This window comes from Castor canadensis, chromosome 11 (assembly GCF_047511655.1).
Source record: "Castor canadensis chromosome 11, mCasCan1.hap1v2, whole genome shotgun sequence".
Taxonomy (NCBI): Eukaryota; Metazoa; Chordata; class Mammalia; order Rodentia; family Castoridae; genus Castor; species Castor canadensis.
Genome location: NC_133396.1, coordinates 109,219,353 through 109,242,397, shown reverse-complemented (window position 1 = coordinate 109,242,397; position 23,045 = coordinate 109,219,353). Strand labels below are relative to the sequence as shown.

At 50.5% G+C, this 23,045-nt stretch overlaps 1 protein-coding gene across 2 annotated transcripts; it reads right to left on the bottom strand.

Moving 5' to 3' along the window:
- Nucleotides 1–95: 95 nt before the first annotated feature.
- Rorc (RAR related orphan receptor C) lies at nt 96–22,500 on the bottom strand. Of its 2 annotated transcripts, XM_020179838.2 has the most exons (11): nt 22,351–22,499; nt 20,070–20,099; nt 9,060–9,145; nt 8,647–8,788; nt 6,898–7,413; nt 6,558–6,679; nt 4,731–4,863; nt 4,456–4,563; nt 4,170–4,280; nt 2,923–3,032; nt 96–1,623 (listed from the first exon to the last, which is right to left on the bottom strand). In XM_020179838.2, the coding sequence occupies exons 1-11, from the start codon at nt 22,388–22,390 to the stop codon at nt 1,462–1,464; spliced, it is 1,560 nt and encodes a 519-aa protein (XP_020035427.1). In that variant the 5' UTR covers nt 22,391–22,499; the 3' UTR covers nt 96–1,461. The 2 variants fall into 2 exon arrangements, with proteins under 2 accessions (XP_020035427.1, XP_073904192.1); XM_074048091.1 differs by lacking the exon at nt 4,170–4,280 and having other exon boundaries at nt 22,351–22,500.
- Between the last annotated feature and the right edge of the window lie 545 nt (nt 22,501–23,045).

Genomic DNA, 23,045 nt, shown 5'->3' with positions numbered 1-23,045 from the left:
TACTGGACATAGGGATGAGACCAGACAGCAGGCATGTATGTAGGTGTACTCAAGGCTCCCTCTACCCCTGGCACACACACACATACACACACCTCTTGCCTTTAAAATCATTTTATAAAGAATAGCACTAGTGGGGTTTATGTTTACCTAGCTAACCCTCTCTCTTGAGAGGAAAACACCCCTCTCCCTATCACCTGCTGTTGATCCCTCCTAAGAGGGTCCACAGTCATTTCTAAAGCTGAGAGACGTTCTAGGGCAAGATCATGGTGGGAGGAACAGGTCCCTGCCCTGTTCCTGGTTTGCTCCTCAGGCTGGAGTCAGTGGCACCTAATCACAGAACTGTGGGATGGTGTCACTTTCCTTTTCCAGTGTAGGGCTGGAGGCCAGAGCCAAGGAAGTCTTCCCAGGGGCTGTCCTTGGCCTTCTGACTATCCAGTGTCCAGCCCTGTCTGCTTTTCTTGATGGTTCTTGTGATAGAAGACAGCTGTAGCTGGGATGGAGTTTGGACACCCCATATCTAAGATTGGTGGGTTGGAACACTGTGAAAATATTCTGAGGTCCTGTTGGATTGGGACTCTTCCCTGAGGCCCCCCAGGCTTCTCTGAGCAGTGACCTCAAGGAGGAGATTGTGTCAGAAGAAACGTCTCCACAGAACTGCAGAGCTGCAGGTTGAGTTGGTATGTGTTTCACCTGTATGTGGATGGGTATCTCTGATCAGATTTGTGCCATTTTTAAAGTGCACACGAGAGGTTTGAGTTCTAAGTCCTGTCTGTGATACTCTTGGCCTCCTCCATTGTGCCCTCTCCCCATATCCAAATCCCATAAAGCAATTATCCTGACCCCTTGCCCACATCTTATCCTTACTCTCACATATCCAGGTTTTTTTTAGACCCCAGGAAAAGGGCAGAGCACCCAACAACTTCTTTGATGAACTGAGAGGAGGGCAGAAAATCTAAGGATCCAGATTCATGTTATATATGGATATATATAACACATCCTTCTGGGTTCTCGCCACCAGTCTCTTGAGCTTGATCCATCTCCCCCAGCTGAAGCCCATAGGGAAATGCAATGAGGTATTTCAAAGGCCTATTCTTAACTTCTGAGACCAGAGTTGAATTCTCTTCATCCAGAGTGCCTGGATTCATTCCCTGTTTTCTGGAGGACACCTTGGTCCTTCTAGAAGTTCTTATATCCCACACACCCCACACCTTCCAGAAACCAGGGTGGAGGGTATGGGAAATGAGGCAGAACGAAGTTTTCCTCCATCCCCACCCTCTGGCTATTGTCTCACTGCCAGACAAGCCTGAAGACAGAAAACCAGTCTCAGCATTTGCTCACTCCCAGAGAACAGGTGGGGATCACCTTCCAAAGGGCATAGGAAGGGAAAGGATGAGGGTGGAACAGGGTCCAGAGAGGTGGGCCAGGAGGCTGAAGGGAGAGGAAAGGCATTCCTCCTCTAGGTCACTTGGACAGCCCCTCAGGGGACTCGATTTCAGTGCTGAAGAGTTCCTTGTAGAGTGGAGGGAATGCAGCTTGGACCACGATGGGGTGGAGGTGCTGGAAGATCTGCAGCTTTTCCACATGCTGGCTGCACAGGCTCCGGAGCTTCCCTTTGGGTGGCAGCTGAGGATGGGTTAATGGGGAAGGAGGATCAGTATTTCCCCAGAGCAAACAAGTCCTGTTGCCCTTCCTGGGCTAGGGTACCCCTCACTGCTTTCCTCTTATTCACTTGACACTTTTGGATCAACTAAATCTCATTGGTAAAAGTATGTATGCATTCAGGAAACTGAAGGTAACAGAGAGCTGATGTGAGACAGGTAAATGTTTTCTGCATGAAGCCCCCAAAGCCATTTCTGGATCCTCAACACTAGCACTGTGCCTGGTGTGTAGCAATGGCTCACTTGAATGATTATATAGTGGGTTCTTCACACTGATTCTAAAGTAAATGGCCTAATAACAGCTTTCATAATAGTATTTCTTTGGCTTTTGGGCATTCCTATTGTCTAGAAACAGAGTCTGAACCCTTCTAAGGCACTGAAAATCCTATTTTCAGGCTTTGTTCTGGTACTCTTCACTTCATCAATCTATTCCAACTTCCGATCTTACACTTTAGTCAAATGTGCTATGACTTATTCTCCATCTGTGTACTATTTTGCCTCCTTACTTTTCCTCTTATCATTCCCTAAGTCTGTAATTTCTGCCCTCCCCTCATTAATGTCTGTTAAAATCTAGCATCTTTCATGGCCTTGTTTAAATGCCATTTTTTTAAAGGTAGCAGTTATGATTCATTCCTTTTAGTCTCAAATTGTTTGGAATCTCTGCACTATGCCCTTGTAATCTTTAACAAATTGGTGGCACAGGGATATGGCAGAAATAGCACTGGGATTAAATTTTACATTTGTCCATTAATGAGCCACATAAACAAGTCACTGAAGTTTCCACATATTACAGGGAGATAATAACACCTTGTCCTATTGACTGGGTTGCTATGAGCATGAGAGAAAGTATCAGTGAAAGTACTGTGTTAATTGTATTATTATAACATCACATATCACATTCTATTCTATATCAGAGTTACATTAGAAGATACGGTTTCTTCATAGCAGACTAAAATATCTTGGTAGGGGCAAGAATTGAATCTCTGTATCTTTCCACAGTGCCTTGTACAAGCAGGTGCTGGGTAAGTGTTTGGCTATATTAAACCAAATTGTTCCCTGGAGGTCTCTTCTAATTCCAGGCTCTCTAACTTTCCATCTCTATGCACATGGAAGTAGCTGCCTGTTCCCTGTCCCCACTGCTGTTGCAAGCTCTCTGACACAATGTGGTACTCAGTATTCCCTCCTCTGCACCCTCAGACCCTAGCCCTGATGTCATAGATCTGGCACTGGGCCTGGCCTCTTTTACTCCAGGGACTGTTCCTACCTCTGCCAGGATGCCTTGGCGATGAGTCTTGCAGAGATGATGATGAAAGGCCAGCTCCAAATTGTATTGCAGCTGCTCCACTTTCCTTTTCTCTTGGAGCCCTGGCCGGTCTGAAGGAAGGGATGGGACCAGAGAGAGAACAGAAAGAACATGGATGTCTACTTCCAGCAAAAGGGCTAGAAAGGCACCTTCAGCTTGTGCTCTCTCTCTCTCTCTCTCTCTCTCTCCTCCTCCTCCTCGTCCCCCTCCCTCTCTGTTTTTTGATTTAAAAATTGTGAGCTCTGGGACCCTGAGCTGAGTTAGCTGTCTACAAGGGAACCTGGGGATAAATGAAAAGGATGGGAACTTCTAACCTCTTAACTTCAAGCTATAGTCTCTCTGATAACCTGGTATTTCAGAATTCTAGCACTAGAATTCTGGATCCTTTCATGGTTTGTGTATGTGTGTGTGTGTGTAGTGGGGGTTGGAAAAAAGAGTTCCTCCCACTCCTACATGAGTGGCTCTGGATAGGAGGTGGCCTTCTTCATGTCACCCAGGCCCACACCTCCATTGCTCCTCTGTAGCATTCTGTGGCTCGTTTCAATTCCCAAACCATCTTTTGCCCTGCTTCCTCAAAATACCCAGAAGTCATCTTTTAAGTTTCTATTTCCAGTTTGAGGGGCATGTTGGTAGAGCTGAAAGATTGGTACTTTTGATCTGCACACTAAGGTTGGCAGTTGGACCCACTTCTCCAGGTTCTATGAAAACGTAATTGTTTAGCTGGCTCAGTCCAGCTGCTCCAGTCCAGCGGAGTGGATATCCAGAGCCCAGGCATTCCATCCTTAAATGAGCTCACACGGAGCAGTGATCCTTAAACTTGGTGGCATAGAGGAGGCTGTTAAAAATTCAAGTGCAACCCAGACCAATTACTAAATCAGAATCTCTGGAAACAGGATCCGGGCAGCAATAGTATTTAAAGTTCCTCAGGTGATTCCAATGTGTACTACAAAGGAGTCACTGCCATATACGGATGAGAACTGGTTCATTTCCTCTCAAGTTCGCTTCTCCCCACTCCTACCACCCCACCTTGTGCTGCTTTTGTAAGGCTCCTCTGAATTTTCATTTTAACTTATTTTAGAGCAGTTGGGCTCACTGGGAAGGGCTCATTCTGCTATTTCAAGCAAGCTCCAAGATTTAACCTAGACTCTTCAATATCTGCCATGCCTTGGCCACCAGAATGTCCTTTCCCCGCCCCCAGCCACACTCACTGGCATTGATAAGAACAAGGGCCGTGTAGAGGGCAATCTCATCCTCGGAAAAGCGCAAGGCACTGAGGGAATGGGAGAAGTCAAAGATGGAGCTGATGAGCTCACTGCAGCCTAATGGAGTGGAAATGAGAAGAGTGAGCAAGGCAGGATAGACCATGGTGCCCAAGGACACCACCCTTTGTGTGTTAGTTGCAGAAGGGGTGCAGTACAGAAGGTGCTTTGGGTCATGAAGCTTTGGATGGGGTTGGTATCAGAATCCTTTCTCTTATTTTCCCCTGTCTCTCACCCAAGGCTCGGAACAGCTCCACGCCACCGTATTTGCCTTCAAAAAAGACTGTGTGGTTGTCAGCATTGTAGGCCCGGCACATCCTGACCAGTACAACCTCCATTGCTCCTGGGGAGGGGGAAGAAAAGATGAGTGGACAGCATCAAGCAAAGCCAAATCTGTCTCTGACCCCCTCAGGGTCATCCTAGTTTCTTTAGGCCCGCTCCGTCCACTTGGCCCTGTCCAGTCCATGGTTGGTACCCTCTCCCCCCGGCTGCCCACCCATCCCTGGGCACCTGCTTTCAGTAGTACGATCTGGTCATTCTGGCAGAGCTCCATAAAGCCTGAGAGCCGCTTGGCAAACTCCACCACATACTGAATGGCCTCGGTGAGGCGGTGGGCACAGCGTTCCCACATCTCCCACATCGACTGCGGGACAGAGGGAGATCCTGTTGTAGTCCCCCATGTGACCCTGTGATCCTTCCAAGTTCCCAGGAACCCCACATAATAAACTGAGGGGGGATATGTGCTGAACTCCCACATTCTCAACGTGGGCATTTAAAAAGCTTATTCTTAGCACAAATGAACTTGGGTCCCATTCAAGTCACTCAGTCCCATTTACTGAATACTCACTAGCTCTGTACAAGGGAATCTGGGGAGAAATGAAAAGCATGGGGACTTCATCTCCCTGATAACCTGGTATTTCAGGTAGCCCATCCAATGATAGGAACTAGGCTTCTACCAAGGGGAGGAAAAACTCCTTTCACTCCTGTAAGAGTGGCTCCAGCACTCCACAGCTCACACCTATAATCCTAGCTACTCAGGAGGCAGGAGGATCACAGTTCAAGGCCAGCCCTGGCAAACAGTTTGAGAGACCCTATCTCAAAAATACCCAACACAAAAAGTGGGCTGGTGGAGTGATTCAAGTAGTAGAGTGCCTGTCTAGCAAGCATGAAGCCCTAAGTTCAAACCCCAGTATTGTCAAAAAGAAAAAAAAAGAATGGCTCCAGATAGGAGGGGGCCTTCCTGAAGCACTGGATTAGCTGTTGTAGGGGGAATAAAAACCAGATGAGTTACAGCTTTACCCTTAAACAATCTGCATCTTGTTGAGTTAAGAAGGACATACTACTTATTCTTCCCCTAAAAAAAAAAAAAAAAGGACATACCCACATTTGCCTCAAAAACAAATGTGAAGTGCCAAACGAATGTTTTTTAGAGCAGGTGGTATTGTTAGTGTGTGATAGAAGAGACAGTTTACACTTTGGAACTCATGGATCTGAACTTGACTTTAGCTCCATATTTTTTGGTCTTGACTAAATATATACATGAGTAAATGCCACCCTTAGAGGCTGGTTGTTGGAAAGGTTGAAGGATAATCTATGTAAGGCATTTAGGACAATGCTTGGTAGAGAAAAGGTGTTTAACAAGCCGGGTGCCAGTGGCTCATGCTTGTAATCCTAGCTACTAGAGAGACTGAGATTGGCAGGATTGCAGTTCCAGGCCAGCCCCAACAAAAACAAAAGTTTGTGAGACCCTATCTTAATGGAAAAAGAAAAAAAAAAAGAAAAGAAAGAAAAGCTGTGTGCCTGTCATACCAGCTATGGCAAGAAGCATAAAATAGAAAGATCATGGTCCACACTGGCCTGGGCAAAAGGAGAGACCTTATCTCCAAAATAACTGGAGTAAAAAGGGCTGAGGGTGTGGTTCAAGTGGTACAGCGCCTGCCTAGCAAGTGTGAAGCCCTGAGTTCACACCTTGGTACCACCAAAATAAAACAAGAAAAAAAAATGTGTTTAACAAACAGTCCTCAAGTTCTGATTAGTGTTAGTGCAGATGGAGGAAGAAGGAGAGGACCCCAAGGTCTGGGTACTAGAGAAGGTGGGTTGAAAGCTGGGTAAAATTTTAATAGGCAGGAGATAAGAATATATAGATAATAATAGAATTATTATCTATGGATGATAATCCATAGATACACAACCATACTGAAAAATAGTACACACTTATTAGGCAGCCTGTGTCTCTCTGTGATACCCCTCCCCCAGACCCAATGGCTGGTAGCTATCTCTGGACTCTCTCAGTGGTGGTAGGGCATACTCCCTTCCCCCATGGTCTCCTGACCTCACCTTCCTCTGGTAGCTTGTCACCTCCTCCCGAGAAAAGAGATTGGCACGCTGACGTAGCAGGTCCTCCAGCCGCAGCTGACACGTTTCTCGGTAGGACTTGCAGACATTTTGTACCAGGTGCTCTGGGGTTGGAGGAGGAAGGCATGACTCAATCTCAGTCAGCTCCTACCCCAACCTTTACAGGGATGGTTCTCTGCCTGGCCTACTCTGTTCTGCCTTCTTTCTCAGCCCTTAGTCCAGAACCACTTGACAACTAGGGACTTATGTTTGGTTGACATGGGCTGCTGGCAGAATCCCCTCCCTCATTTTCATCACTCCCTCAGCCCCCCCAGATGCTCACCCATCTCCGTCAGAGAAGCATATGGTGCCTCTGGGGTGCTGCGGAAACTTGGGCTGCAATAGCCATCCAGGCCCTGTCCTGGATCCCCAAGCCCAGGATGCCTAGGTCCCTCAAAATGAAGTCCACATCTGCCAGGTGTAAGCTGGCTGCCCCTGCTATAAATGCTCTCTCTGCCTTCAGCCTTGCGTCGCTCAGGGCTATAAGCAAGGTGACAGGAGGCCCCATTGAGCTCTGCCTTGGCCAAGTTGTTGGAATATGACAGCCCAGAGCCTGAGGCTCTGAGAAGGCCAGGGGGACAGGCAGAGGCCTCGGGCAGGTCAGGTGAGGCGCCCAGAGGTAGCTGCCCATCCGAGAGGCCCAAGGTGTAGGTGAGGGTGTCTGCTCCATGGCCCCCTGATGGAGGGGTCTTGGTCACTTGTTCCTCCTGTTGCTGCTGCTGCTGCTGCTGCAGTTGTTTCTGTACTTCTGCATGCAGGCTGTCCCTCTGCTTCTTGGACATGCGGCCGAACTTGACAGCTGAAGGAGGTCCAGGGATCAGAAGTTTAGGAGGCAGGAGAATACAGTTAGGGCAGGGTCAGCAGGCACGTGGATCATTACAGAATAAACCTGCTGTTTTCTGATCCCAGGTCCTACTTCTCCAGCCTTGCCTAAGAATCTCTCTTTTGGGAACTTAGGCTCCAAACTCCTCCCACCCCTCACTCTTGTTCCCTTCAGGACCTATCTGATCTGCCATTTCTATTTCCTGAGCAAAATTTTTTCAGTTAAGCTGGCTTCTAATAGTGGCAGAATTCAAGCAATGAACCTGGGCTGGGGAATTCTCGCCTCCTGAGATTGAGGCTGGGTTGGTGGTGGTTGAGTAGGGGGCCTCAGGCTGTATTGGGGTCAGCTTGCCTGTCTGGGAGGGCCAGAGGAAGGGGAGGGCTGAGAACACAGGTCTCCCTGTGGTCAGGCCTGCAGGCTCCCTGGTGACCTAGATACTCACCACAGCCCAACCCAGGCTCCGTGGCTTGCTTCTGAACATCCTCTTCTGCTCTCTCTTTCCTGCCTTTTTACTCCCCCCATCACCCCTCCCAGGTGTGGGGGCACAGCCCCTCGCCCCGCCTGCCCCTTTGCACCCCTGCAAGTTTCCTTTCGCTTTGTTATTTTGAGCACTGAAAAGTGCTGACAGGCTCCTTCTGGCTCCTCATCATCTCATGCCCCCCCACCCCCTGCACCCTGGGCTCCTTCTGTGGTGGGGGATGTGGGGGGACTGGTGAGGAGGTGGTGGGTGAGGAGAGTGGATAAGGCACTAGGAATACCCGCCTATCCACTCCCTCATTCTGGGTCCTTCTCAGGCCAACTCTGGTCCCATTCTTAGCCATAGTGCTTTGTCCTATGATGGAATGGAGGAACAGGGAGGGAGATGGATCTAATCTAGGTCTTGGTAGACCTAAACCGTAGGCAGAAGGGAAAGATGTGGAAACTTTCCCTCTGGGACTGGGCCAGAGAGAGCAGTGTGAAGAGAACTCATCTAAGGAAGAAGAGACGAGACAGCTGAGACCTTGGGAAAGGTTTGTTGGCAAAGAGCCTAAAGTTGGAAAAGCTCTGAGGGGTGACTCCCAGAGAGAAGAGACAAGGGGCTGTGAAGCAGAGGAATGGAGCAAGGTCTCTGGAAGGGCGTTTTGCAGGCCATCCTCTGCCTGGCACAGCAGGCCATCCACCCTTCTGGAGGTGGCAGAGAACCCCTAGGGGCTGCCTACTCAGGCTCACCATCTCGGGACATGCCCAGCGCCAGGCATTTCTGCAGGCGGCAGTGCTGGCATCGGTTACGGCTAGTGCGGTCGATGGGGCAGTTCTGCTGGCGGGTGCAGGAGTAGGTCACGTTACACTGCTGGCTCCGGCGAAAGAAGCCCTGGAGAAGACACGAGGAGACCCAGGCTGCTTATCCTGGTGACGCCTGGCTCAGTTCTGAGGATCTCCAGCCCACTAGTGCTGGCCCAGCTTTCCCATATCCTATGATCCACCCTCACTCTTCTTACCTCCATTTATTTGTGTAATTGCAATTTGCTCCATGCTCAGGGTCTTCTAGGGAGGCACTAACTTAAGGATACCATTAATCCCCTTGTCCTCCAGCTCTGAAGAGACTGTGTGCGCGCATGTGTTTGCAGATGCCTACAACTCACCTTGCACCCCTCACAGGTGATAACCCCGTAGTGGATCCCAGACGACTTGTCCCCACAGATTTTGCAAGGGATCACTTCAATTTGTGCTGGAAGGGAAAAAAAGACTCAGGTCAACCCAGAATTTTTTTTCTTTTTTTTTTTGCATTCCAGCACCATGTGGAATGGTGCCTGGTACTTCCCCCATTTTTCCAGCCAGTTCCAGCTTCTTGTTTCCCTCTTGCAAAATGGAAGGGGAAGTGAAGTGGCAAATGCTTCTCAGCAAAGGGTTTGAGGAGAGTGTTTTTCGTTTCACAGAGGAGGGGGCAGCTGAGAGGTGTACCAGAAAGCAGCTGCAAAGAGGCCATCTGCTCAGCCATCAAGTTGAACATCTCCAGCTGCCCCCCTCCTGCCTTGGGCCATAGGAGTCCTCACTGCCTCGCAACACCTGCTTCCCGCCCAAGGAGCTTCCTTTTTGCCTCCCTCCCCCACTGGGGCTTGGATTGCGTGGGCAGTGTGGAGTATGGCAGAAAGACAGGGTACACTAGACAGGAGGCAACTAGAAGCTAGGCAGAGATGCCAGCCATTCATTCAGCCAGACAGTGAAGGCTTGGGGAGAGGCTGCATAGAGAGGCAGGAGCTGAGAGGAAGGCTCACAGATAGGGTTCAGAAAGGCCAGGAAGAAGCCACAAATAGAGTCCAGGAGAGTCGAGCTCAACAACCCAGCTCTGCTGGATACCTGAGAGCCCAGGGAGAGAATCAAATAGATCTTCTAGGCTCTCAGCCCCAGAAGAGACAGAAGGTGGCTGTGTATGTATCAGTGTAACAGGATGTACAAGAGCATCTGTGTCCACCTGTGTGAGCGCAGATCATTGACAGTTATAACTGGCTGAGATTACAGAACACCTCAGTCACCCTCTCACTTGACAGATGAAGAGTGAGGTCCAATAAGGGAAGATTGTTTGCCCAGGTTCACATAGCTAGCTTGCCTGAGAGTTGGGTCTCCATCTCTGTTCCCTTGGGGTGTCCATTATGCTGCATTGTGTACACATATCACTGGGCATGTTTGAAAGTGTGCTTTCATGTGTGTGCACATTGGCTGTGGGCCCATAGCATGTCTGCTTGTGCCAGTGTGCACACATGTATATTTGTGTGTTAGAGCTTTGCTCACTATGCACAGGACCCATTGAGCTCACTGTAAGCTGTGCTTGCTCACTCTCTCCTGTAACTTGCTGCTGGCCCCAGGTTCATCTCCTTTCCTCTGCCTGTTCCCGTCAGTGCCCACAGCTGTCTACAGAGTTTCAAGGGACTTGCAAAAGGCCTTCTCCCAGCCCTTCCTCAAAAGGCAGTTGGGAAAACTTGGAATCCCTGGCCACTTTGGGTGGTTTTAGTTCTTTCAAGGACCTATGAATCTTTTCCTCCATCAGTGGCCTTTTGTTTTCTCCTCCAAGGGGGAGGCCAGGAGTGCAGCAGATCAGAAAAATCATCTGTGGCCAAAGCCTCTTCTAATCTGTGACATGTCTCCCACCGTAGGGGCAGAGGAACTATCCCCTGGAGGGTAAATCTACATTCCCATGAACTTACTTTCATCTCCAGCCCCAGTCTCAGCCCTGGTAACATGTAGGGCCTGCTTATATGAGGTGAAGAGGGAGACCATGACTTACCCACCAGTCCCTGAAATACTTTTTCTGCCATCCTTTTTTTTTTTTTTTTTGTCTTTTCTTTTTTGGTGCTGGGATCGAACCCAGGGCCTCATGCATGCTAGGCAAGTGCTGTACCACCGAGCTACATCCCAGCCCTTTTTCTGCCATCTTTAGACTATCATCCTCTCAGGCCAGAGTTGAGCTGAGTCAGAGTAAGTAAATGCCTCCTTATGGGGACAGGCCACATGAGTGTTTTGAAATCCTTCCATTAGAACTCATGTTCTTCCCCAACCCCCACCCATACTTGATTACCTGACACCCGTACAGTAAGCTGTGCTCACCTCAGGACAAGAAAGCAAGTGAGCTTTTCAGAGGCTTTCCAATAAATTATGAGCAGATTTCAATGCATAGAAGTGAAGAGAGAACAAGAAGGAAGATGGGGGCCTGAAAGAGGGGCAGAAAGTATGGGAGCACTTGTGCTTCTAGTCACTTGCATTCTCTCTTTCAGCCTCAGTTTCCTTGGCAGTAAGATGAGGATAAAAATAATATTGCCTGTTTGAGGGTGACTGTAGGTTGTACAGCATGATTAAATGACATCACCAGTGGAGTACCCTATAGGGCACACTACCTGTGCCAGTTACTGCTGACCCAGGTAAAGCAAAGAAATTGTGGGCATGGCCAGGCCCGGGAGAAGCACTTAGGCCTCACAGTTTTTTTTCTCATCCAACACCTTCCCCTCCAACCCTGTGGTATCTTTCTCCTCAGTGGCCCTTAGACCAGAGAGGGGGGAAACCAACGTGGGTCACCCAAAAAAGCAAGCTGGGGGAAGATTAGGCCAAGCCACAGTGGGAACTTGGGCTCTGGCCCAGCAGTCAACCACAGGCCTCCCTGCCTCTTCCCTTCTCCAAGAGCCACATCCGTGTGCGTGTGTGCACTGACCACATGGGTGACCCCAGCCATGTCTCCCTGCCCCATGCCTGACCCACTGCTGGTCTTGGCCCTAGGAACCTCACCACGGTGTCACCAAGACCATGCCTTCTCATGGGAAGATGTGGTCAGCCAAGAACCCCTTTCACAAATACCATATTAGGGGGATATTGGAACCTTGGACCCCAGTCCTCAGGGCAGCCTGTCCTCCATCTTCCCTAACCCAAAGGCAAAGGAGCACAATGGAAGAGGCACAGAGGGCCAAACCCTCTAACCTCTCTGATCTGGAGGGACTAAGAGGTTCAGGACTAGGAGAAAACAGAGGCAGACCTAGTGATGGAGAGATAGCTGCAGAAACATAAGAAAGCCATACTGGTGTTCTGGCCCTATGCCCAACTTTTAATACTACCAGGCTTCTTGCCTTACTCCTCTCTCTTTCCCCTGCCACCTGCACCCCCTTCAATGCCATCCACCCCAAACCTCAAAGAGAAAGTACCGGTGTGCATATGTATGTGACTTGTGGGGAGGAGGGGAAGGATGGGGTGTGTGGGGTGGGGGGAGAAAGGAGCTGAGAAACACCTCAGATAGGCACCTTCAAGACTTACCCCATGAACCAGTCCCTGTGCAGCAGATGGTGGGAACTCGGATTGGGGAGAGGGAGCTGAGTAATCACAGGATTACTCAAACTGTTGCCTGGGAGCCTGGTCTGCCAGGAACTTACCATGTCAGGGCCTAACGGTGCCAGGAACTGGAGCCAAGCAAAGGTCAGGAGCCTTGAGGCCAGCCTCTGCCCCACTGCTCCCACAATAGCGGAACTCTGCCTGCTTCCTCACCCACTTGCTTTGGGAAGATATTTTGTCTCGCACTATATCTCTTCTCTGAGGAAGATGAGAAAACTGAAGTCTAGAGAGACTTGGTGGCTTGACTAAGACTACACAGGCAGAAGTGGCAGATCTACATTTGAACCTAGGTCTCTATAACTCCTTAAGCTATGTGTTCTATGAGGATGAGACACCTCAAGTTACCAAGGAAAGAGGGATAGAGGTAAGGTTGTTGGTTATTGAAAGAAAACCCTCCAATCCCATACTTTCAAAAGGTGAGAGAAATGCCTGGGTGCACAGCTACTTCCCTAAATCGTCTAGTTATGGGATGACTCTACTCTTTTGCTTCTCAACATCTCAAACAAGATCACCTGGGAATCTTATTAAAATGCAGGTCTTGGGGACTGGGAATTGTAGCTTAGAGGTTGAGTGCTTGTTTAGCATGAGTGAAGCCCTGAGTTTGATCCCCAAAACTACAAAAAGCCAAGCAAGAAAATGTAGGTCCTGGGACTGTAGTTTAGTGTTAACAGTGTTTGCCTAGTATGCACAAGGCCCTGGGTTGCATCCACAGCACCATAAGACAGAACAAACAGAATGTAGATCCCTGTTCAGAAGATTGGGGACGGGGCTTCAGATTCTGCATTTTAAGAGGTCCAGGTTGGTGCCTAAAGGTCTTCAACCTGTACTTTGAATAGCAAGAATTTAGTCCTTCTGCCTGCTTTTGTGCAGGGCTGCTCCTCCCAGGGGGCCAAGATAGATTTGACAATCTCTTCCCTGGCTCTTTTTCTTTTTGGTGTTAGGTTTTGAATTCAGTGCCTTGAGCAAGCTAAGTGCAGGCTCTACCACCTAGCTACACCACCAGTTCACCAAGTTCATTCTTACATCTTCCCTACCATTCAGTGTGACCTTTAAAAGTTCATTCTGATGTAGGCCTAGAAAAAGAAAACGAATTTCCTCTGGATTGCTTCAGAGATGGAAGGCTCCCTGTACACATCCCCTCCAGAGCCTCATATGAGGAGAAATACGGTAGAGGCAAACCTCCTCTTCCTCCAGCCTCCTCTAATCTCACCCTGCTCACAGCTGTGAGATTCATTGATAGAGCTCTTTGAATGTATCCAGAGCCTGGCCCTGGGTCTCTCCAGGTGTCCTATGCCACAGAGAGGAAGTGGTAGGAGCAGAGGAGGGGTTGTAACTCAAAGGGATCTCACCGCCTCCCCCTAAGCCCCAGAACCACCCCAGAACAGTGGGAAAATGATTTAGACTGAGGAACCCTGAGGTTCTCACCTCCTCTTGAAGCCCTGTCAGTCTATGCTAGGCCCTTTTTTTCTTCTTCTCTCTTCCTGTTCTCCAGTAGATATTGAATAAGGAGGAATAACAATTATGGACATAATTCATTTCTGATTTCTTACTTTTTGCCAGACTTCACAATACATTTTTAATGATTACAACAGCCCTGTGAATTTTACAGATGAGAAAACCAGGGCCTAGAGACTTGGTAGTTTGACTAAGGTTACACAGGTAGAAGTGGCAGATTTGGCATTGGAACCCAGGTCCCTGTAACTCTGGAGCCATTGCCCTCAACCATTAAGCTATGTGGCGATGAGATGCCCAAAGGCACCAAGGAGAGTGGAATAGGCATAAGGATATTGACTGCAGGGGGAAAACTGTGAGAGGAAGGTGGTGAGTAAAAAATTTAGGGAGGAAACCCACAGGATTAAAGCCAGGAGAGATATTCCTCCTGCTGTAGCTTTTCCTCTGTGAACCCAGCCCCCTCCTGCCGTTACCCATTTCTCTACAGCCAAAGTGAGACAACTTGTCCATCTCAAGTGAGCTCCTGAGTCGGGACTCCTTCAGGCCGTAGTTTCTTTGGGATGCAGACTAGGTTTCTTACATCTTGGTAGGTCTTTCTTTACAGAAATGAATGAATAAATGAATGGACGAGAAACAGGAAGACATATCTCTTCTTGACTTAGGCCCCTCCTCTCCTCACTGAGACCACAGCTCCAGCCAGGAGTCCCCTGTGTAACCCAGTCTGTCACCAGCCTCCCTCCTTCCTCAACTCTCGGTTCCCCCAGCTTCTGCAATGCTGGAAATCAAGGTGGTAGGCACCACCACAGGGGAGCAGGAGCAAGAGGTCTGGGTGGTGAGCCACCATTTCTACCTGGTGGACATTACCCCAGTCCAAAAAGGGGCCTCCCAACAACCCCTGGTGAGAGTTTTCTGCTGATACACTGGGATCCTAGAGCTGAGAAAATAGTGAAGCTAAAACTCAGGTGGGCGAGGGAGAGTCTGGGGTTTTGCAAAGCCATGAAAGACAGCCAGCTACCCGAAACCCCCTCCTGCTGCCCCCGCCACCCCCGCAGTCTGGGACAGGAGAAAGGAGGGGAAACAAAAGAACCCAGTGAAAACAACCAGTGCATGGGGGGAGGGGATGAATCACCAGGAGGAAGCTCTGAGGAGTGGGACCCCAGACATCACACTCAGCAGTGTCTCTTGCCTCCAGTGCCATAGCTCTTTCCAGGGCATCTCTGCTGCTCTGGGAGGCCAGTAGACCCAGACTCTGGCTCTGGCCCTGGGACCCTGCCCTGTAACTGTCCCACCCCCCAAACAGACATCTCCATCCTATCTGAGCCTCTAAGCCCCAGAGAAGGGGCTGTGTTGCAGAAGCAAGAGGAGCGGAGGTTAGATCTTAAAACTCCAAGGCTGCCTTCCTAGGAGAGTCCTTAGTACAGAAAAGTCCCTGTTCCCTGCTAGTTTGAGTCAGCAGCATGGTCAGGGGTCGGGGAGAATGAGCCTCCAGTAGGGATGGAATACAAACACACTCATATTTTCCTAATGATAGGATGGGCCAAGACTCTCCACATTCTAGTGCCTTGGGCTCCAGGTGGTTGGCATTTTTGCTAGGAATGGAAAGAAATGAAAAGAGAAAGGTGCAGGATTGATGCAAGGAAAGAGCAAACCCTTTACAAAGTCCTCAGAGGACTCTGGACCCTCAGGGTGAGATCTGTGGCACCCAAGGGACTTGCCGTTCTTTCTAACCTGTTGCTCTTCATTATCATGATAGTGAGGACAGGCATGTGACATCACACCCCTTGGTCTCCCACCTATCCAGGCCCAATGCCAGGGTCTTAATGCCTATTGGTTCTGCACTCACCAGTCCCTTAGGGTGAGATAGCTGAACCGCCCTCTCTCTGGTTGGCTGAGAGTCTCCCTGTGTCTGTGCCTTGTGATCTGCACTCCAGCTGTCTCTGGGTTTCACACTGCACAGTTTTGGTTCTCCTAGTATGTTCCATCCATGTCTCCATCTAGACATCACCCTTTCCCTACATGTTTCTTAAATCTATCCTTTGAATTCAGCCTCTGCATTTCTTTATTTCTTGAACTGTTCTTGTCCCTTGTTTGTCTGGCATTGGGGTCTGTCACTGTCCCAAGCCCCATGTACTTGTGCTCTGACTCTCACCAACTTATGGGTCCAATGCAGAGCTGCCCAAATGTCTTCCTCAGCCACTTCTGGGGACTTCTGATTCCCCTTCCTTTTGGGCTTGAAATCTACCAAAACATGGCACCCCAGGGTTGATTTGCTGATTTGGTCCACTCTGCTAGCCTTTGCCACTAGTGGGTAGAAGCTAGAAAGAAAACTGAAGCCCTACTTATGTTGTTTGGAAGCTTTTGGTTTGTCTCCTCACCCTTCTTTACCCACCCCAGCTCATACACCTGCACTGCAGTCTCCTCTCAATCACAGAGGTGGAGCTCCTTTCTTGCCTTGTCCTCTTTTCCTTCTACCCTCTGAGAGGGCGGAGTCTCTTTCACTACCCTTGGGTAGCCTAACTCAGGGGCCAAGGCCCTCTCCTTGGTACTGGGCTCTTAGAATGGGGACACTCTTCATAGTTGGTTTTGCTGTTTTTAAGCTTAATTCTTTTGGTAAGCAGACAAGAGACCATAGTCCCAGTGACTTGCCAAAAGGTGACATGGCAAAGCAATGACAGAAATGGCATCAGAACCTGCTGGTAGACTCTCAGTCCATGGGTCTTTCCAGGACCTGACATGGCCTCCCCTCTGTGGCTTGTGGGAAGACCCCAGGTTGAAGCTGGGACTACCTCAAGCCTCAGGGACACTGGCTTCCCTTTTCCTCCTTCATTTTGTGCTCTGAGAGGTTCCATAACTTCCTTTACATAGAAGGACTGTCTGATTTGCTTACCTTGTTTGGCTAGAAGACAGACCCCAGACATCTGCACACTAGTTGTTGGCCCACGGTTCCAAACTGGGAAGGGAGTGAGGGTGAGGGCTTTCTGTTCCCATCCCCTGACCCTCCTCATCAAATAGGCAACTGAACCTGGAGGAACACACACACACAAACACACATACACACACGCGTGCACATACACATGCATGCACATGCACACACACAGTGCAGTGGACCCTGGCTGGATGGCACTTAGTCCTTATGTTCCTGGGTAGACAGAAAGTGATTCCAAGGTGTAGACACTGGGGTTCTGACCCCCATTGCCTGCTGACCTCAGTTTACTGTAACTGTCCTGCTTCAGGGCACAGCAACTCCTCTGGAGGCCCCGGATGGAAACATTTCACTAGTTGCTGGGGAGAGTAAGTCCAAGGCCCTGGTAATTGCCATCCTCCATGTGCTCCCAGATGTGTGCTCTTGGGTACAACACTCCCTGGAGGGGCTGGACACCTCAGGCACTCCCAGAGTCTTTCTAGAACTCACCCACAACAATTCTTTTACTACCACTGCTGTAAGGAAGTTCCTGGAGACTCCCAGGCTACTCCGCCCCTCTCCCAACAGATTTTGACCTTGACTGGGACACACCCTGACAGGGAGGAGCCCTTGGCTTCTTTCACACTGTTCCGACACCCCTTCTGTCCAGAGGACCCAGGGATGATGACAGGACCCAGGTTTCCCCCACACCCAGGTGGCCCCATTCACTTACTTCTCATGACTGAGCCTCAGCTAGGCGGCTTGGCCAACCTTGGCTCTCTGTCCTCAGCAGGGTGGTCCAGGGACTGGGCACAGCTGGCAGCAGAGGTGGGGGTGAGGCCCTCTCAGCGGTGTCTCAGCCCACAGCTCTGCACCTAGCTCTCCCCCAGTGCTTCTGGGCAGGGGGGGTTTATGCTCTGCACCACACAGGTGGCCAAGTGACCCCCCCCTTTCAGGGGTGCAGTGGGTAGGATGACTGACGCCCCACGTGGCCAATCCGGGCCTGGGGCAGGGTGTGAGGGGCGGGGCAGCCAATCGTAGGGGGCGTTGGAAAATTCCAAAACCACATGCAACAGCCACGCACTGTAAAGCGCGGTAAAAGCTGTTTCCACTTGCCAGGGTAGTTCTGGTTGGGGAGCTGGAGGGGAGCTCCTATTCCCCTCTTCCTGAGGATCCCGAGTCTGACCTTTTGTGCCAGGTGACTCCAGGGACAGGGATGTCCCAAAGGTAAGTCACAGGATGCCTGCTGGGGGTGGCGGCATGTGCTGCTGAAACCCTGTGGATTGCTAACAGCCATACTCAGCATCTCGGGGCTGTCTGACCCCCTGTCATGCTCACACTCCTCCCTACAGACATGCTGTATACCTTGGGCTAGGGAAGCATGAAATAATGTTAGCAGTCATGATCACCAGGAAAATATCCCGAATCTGCAGGAGGGATTAGACCATCAGAAATTTCCTTAGGGTCTGAATTGGAATGCAGATGATGACAATAACCATCACCTTATTTAATCATCATAATAGTGCTTACTACGTTTTATCTGGATTATCTAATCCTTAAAAAATGCATCATGAGGTAGCTACCATTATCCCCTTTCAAAGATGAGGAAAGAGAGACACAGAGAGGTTAAGTAATTTGCTCAAGATCACACAGCTAGGGAGTAGTACAGCCAGGATTCAAGCCCAGGCAGATTGGCCCCAGATCCCACATGAGGGACAGGAGAGTTTCTCTAGTTCAAGTCTGCTTTTGAGGGTACCAGCCTTGGATGTCCCCTGGCATTTGAGTTTCTCTGTAGATTTCTTGGTCTGGAACTTCCTACTGATAGCTCAAGTTCGGAGGCCCTCTCAACCTCCAATCTGCTCTGTGGGGTACCTCAGTCTTGAGGGTCCCTCTTCAGGGCCCCTCTTGGTCTGGGAGTCCCTCCTGGGTTCCTCATTTTGGATGCTTTTCTTGGAGCCATATCTCTTGGCCTGGGGGAGGCTTGAACATCTGGATTCTCTGGCCCAACCCTCCTGAGAGGTCTTTGATCTTGCTTGGGCTCTAGCAGCTCCTTGGCCAGTGCAAGCTTTTCTTTGCTGGTTTCAGGAGCTGGGCAGTGGATTGGGGAGGGGACCTTCAGCCTGGAGCCTCATGGTGACACTCAGGAGTATGGGATCGTTGCAAGGGCTTAGGGGGCCTAGGACAGGTACAGAAGGTATGGTCCTAGCCAAGGTTTCTGTAGTAAGGGATTAAAGATAGGAATGGAGTTTGGCCTCTCCCAGTTCCTGTTACTCCAAAAGTCCCCCCTCTTTCCCCTATCTTGCCCTCCCACAGCTCACCCGCGTCACTCTCTGACCCGCTTTCCTCCCAGGGCCCTGCTCAGCATTTCCGTGGGGCCCTGTGGCTAGCAGCAGGCGCGGCCCCATCAGGATTGTGCTGAGCAAAGCAGCCCCCCGGGAGGATGTCGCATCCTAGATGACTCCCGGCCCTGTCTGCCCAGCTCAGGAGGGAGGGGTGCTCTGCCCTCTGAAAGTCTCTGCCAGGTTGGCTAGAGGGAAGGAGGCACTGATGGGTGATCAAATGGAGAACCCTCATTTCAAGGACCAGGCTATGAAGCTTTTTCCAAGCTAAGGGCCTGCATGGCCCTGCTGAGCATGAGCTTTGGGAGTGAGATGAAGTGGGTGCATTTTCTGCCGGGGGGGGGGGCGGTGCGGGGTGCGGGGGTGGTGGACCTTTCCCTCAAACCAGGAGAGTAGATCTGACATGCATCCCTAGAAAGGATGCTGACTTGCTAGTGTCCATTGGGAAGTTCTTCCTGGGCTCTAGCCTTTTTCTCACACATGATAATCTCAGTCTTTCAGGGCCCCTATCCATTCTGTTTCCTACAGCACAAGGCTTTCCTGCTCTCCAGGCTTTGCCTGGCTCCAGGCTCGTTCACACCTCAGGATGTGTTAACCACAGAGCCAATACCAAACCTGGCTCTGCAGCCACAAAGCTTGGGGCATGCTGCTCTGGGGCCTCCCACTGTGGCATCCTTGAGTTCCTGAGGCAACACTGCCTCCCACCTTCCCATCTCCTCCCTTCGCTGGCCCAGCAATCTCCCTTGGGTCCCCTCCCACCTCTCGTGCCTCTGTCCAGCATCTCTGCACTCCTTTCTTCATGGTTCCCTTTCCCTTTGTTCTCTGCTTGTCTCTTGATATTGTTCACTTATCAGGTTTCTTCCTTATATCCTCCCATTGCCCTTGTCTGTGGGTTCTTCACTCTGCTTCTTCCTTTCCTCTCACTCCTCTGCGTTCCCAGGCACACCTCTCTTCAGGCCTTTGTCATCTCTGCCTGGCTCCTCTACCTCTGTCCAGCCCTGAGCATTTCTTTTACTTGAATCTCTCAGAGCCCTTGCTGAATTCTCTCATCACACCACAGCACCATTTCTTGGCCTCAAACCCCTACTCACAGGTATGTGTCTTCTTTGCAGCCAGCAGTTCTGTAAAGAGAAGGGGGAAGGGGGGGGGGTCAGAGTCATAGTAGAAGAACCTGCTGGGAAACACTTCCCTCAGTCACAGGATCCCATCCCATTCCTTCCCAGCAGAGCCTGGTGTCTGAGGAGAAGCTGGGCCTCCATTGGCCAGGCTCTGTTTGCTTCCTTCTCTACCCTTCGGCCATGCTAGCCCTCTTCCAGGTCCTCAAAGTGCCAGGCTCCTCACTGCTTCCAGAACTTCCCCATGTCACTCCTTCTGCCTGGAGTGCCCTTCCCTTGAACACCCCTTAATCTAGCCAGCCTCTCATCATTCCTCAGATCTCAGGTTATGTCTCTTCCTCCGAGAAGCAACACAGGCTTTCTCCCCTGCCGTAGGGTTTACTCATTCAGCACTTTGCATTTAATTTCCTGGCACAAACCATGTCACCTAACTGCCACATATGTGCCATGATCTACAGAATGGGCTTTTCTTGCTAGACTGTAACCCCTATGAAGGCAGTGCCTATGTGTCTTGTTTACCTTGCTCTTCTGGCAATATCCAGAACACTTCTTAGTACTGGATGCATTAGAGGTTGTAAAATAAATATTTTTCACTCAGAGTGATATTTGTATGTGAATAAAATCTCTTGGTTGCTGATCTGTGCCTGAAAGTTACAGAGGTGTGGGAGTGGGAGCAAGATGGAGTGTTTGGAGGAAGAGGTGGGGGAGAATTGCAAACACAGACCCTTCTCTGGCTCCACTGGGCAGGCTTCACTGGCCTGCAACCTACTGAGAGAAGAATCCTTTTTTCTCTGCTGCTGTGCTGTGTGGCTGGATCTGGTAGAGACTAAGCAGTAAGGACCACAGGAGGGTGGATGAGGTTTTGCTGTGATGCATGGATCCCTAGAAGGAGCAGCTGCTGAGGGAAAGCCTCAGAGCATGACTGTGGGGGCTGTTTATTCAGGTAGCCTCTGAGAAGAGGCTTCCCAATCAGATCTTGATCCATTTCCTATATCCACATAGCAGCTCTGCCCAGAGCCCAAGCCCAGTCTTTTGTCCCAGATAGCCCTCTAGCCCTGCCTAGAGCTTCTCTAACTTTTGACTCTATTCTCCTGTTACTTTTTTCCTTCTGCTGTCCAAGCTTGACACATAAACTCTCTCCCCAGCACACTGCCTCCTATCACTGTCCCTCAGCCCAGGAGATGGTCCCCAGTGGCAGGTTTCCTACATTGGGCTGCCATGGTGGCCAGTGGGCCTGGTGGCTGGGCTTGCTGGAGTTGGGGAGAAGGTCTGCCCAGAGAGGAGTGGCTGTTCCCGGCCCCTCCCACTTCTCCTCCCTCCATCCTGCCTGGCCCCACCCAGCTTCCTCCATGACGTGGCAGTCGGAAGGGCCTCCAGCCTTGCACCTCAGAGCTGCCCTGGGTGGGGGTTCCTCCCTTTGCTTGCTTAGGCAGTTAGTTCTTCCTCCACCAGGTGGCCCTGGAACTTGGCAGCTCTGGCACTTGCACTTTCTCCTGGGTGCTCACACTGACCAAGCATGTGTGTGTGTGGGGGGGGGGTGGTTGTGGGGAATCCTGCTCTGAGGGCCTCCTGAGTTAGTCCACTGGTGGGGACAAGGACTGCCCAACTCTCTGCCCCTTCCTATGTTTGGCCCAGGGCCTAACATTCTCTGTAGAAATGAAATCCACACTTCTGGGCCAGCAGGGAGGGAAATGCTAGGTTAGTGGACATGGCAGCTGACAAGGTGTGGTTGCTGCGCTACCCCCTCCACAACTCCTTAATGGCAGGTTCCCCCACTGATAAACGAAGTGACTGGCCTCCTGCTACTGCTGCCCAGGGGCCAGGCCAGCTGAGATCAGTGAAGAAGGGTCCCGCCACCTCTCAGGGGCAAACTGACACCTGGGAAGCCACCCTGTTCAAATTCCTCACTCATCCAGCTTCCCTCATTCATCCTTTTCTCCTTATCCCAACCTGTCTTCCTTCTTCCCTTCTCTCTTTCTTTCCCCTGGATGGGGTTCCTATTTCGCCCCCTTTTCTATTTCTCCTCTGTTATTTCCCTAGCCCCTTCTCCTGTTTCTTCTTCAGTTTTTGTCAGGAGAGTTTAAGACAGGACTTGTCCTGTCTTACCCACCCACTCTCTCCTACCAATCCATCTCTCCCTTTCTCTATGTTCTTGTCTCTCCCCCTCACTTCTTGCCCAGCCTCTTCCCATCTCTCCCCTCCTCTGAGCCTTCTGGCAATCCCATCCAGCTGCCTTTAGGGCTGTAGGGCCTCTTACCCCTTGAGGCTCGGTGGTATCTCTGTGGGGCCCTGTCCATGGGGCAGCTCCCTTGGTGCCGTCCTTGCTGCCCTGGCTGCCCAGGAGGGCAGGGAGCAGGGCCCAGGGGAGGGAGGAGGGAAGAGGGAGGGAGCACCTGGCTGTCAGCAGGCAGGGAAAAGGAGTGGCTGGCAGAGCGTCTTGGCACTAGGAGGGGACATGGGGAGAGACCAGGGGGCCAGAGTTTGGAGCCTTAAGGCAAAACAAGATAGGTGAAAGGAAGTGAGCTATCATTTATTGAGCACCTACTATGTACTAGGCCTGTTGCTAGGGCCTATCTGAAAACCTTGCTTTTGCTGTATGCAGTTCTTTAAGATGCTGCCACAGGGAAACATTGATCCCAGATTTACCAATGAATCAATGATGCTTAGCAATATCAATGACTTGCCCAAGGACTTGCCCAAATGCTATAGGTGACTGAGTTATGGTTTGAACCTAGGTTTTTGACCTCAAAATCCCATGGTTTCTACTAGACTAAGACAGATGACAGAACGGTGAAGATGGGTAGGGAATCCCGAGGGAAGGGCACGTTTGGGGTTATTCTGCCTCTTCTCTGCAATAGGGTCAGATTTATTCCTGTGGATCTTCAGTTCCTTGAAGATGGTGCCTGCTTTGTCCCTGCCCCCGACTCTGCTGCCCCTTCCTTGGATCTCTCT

Coding starts and splice junctions, on each gene's coding strand:
- Rorc (XM_020179838.2), bottom strand. CDS start 22,390: ATGGACAGGGCCCCACAGAGATACCACCGAGCCTCAAGGG. Junction 20,100..22,350: donor ATACCACCGAGCCTCAAGGG/GTAAGAGGCCCT, acceptor TTCTCTTTACAG/AACTGCTGGCTGCAAAGAAG. Junction 6,680..6,897: donor TGCTTCTCTGACGGAGATGG/GTGAGCATCTGG, acceptor CTCCAACCCCAG/AGCACCTGGTACAAAATGTC.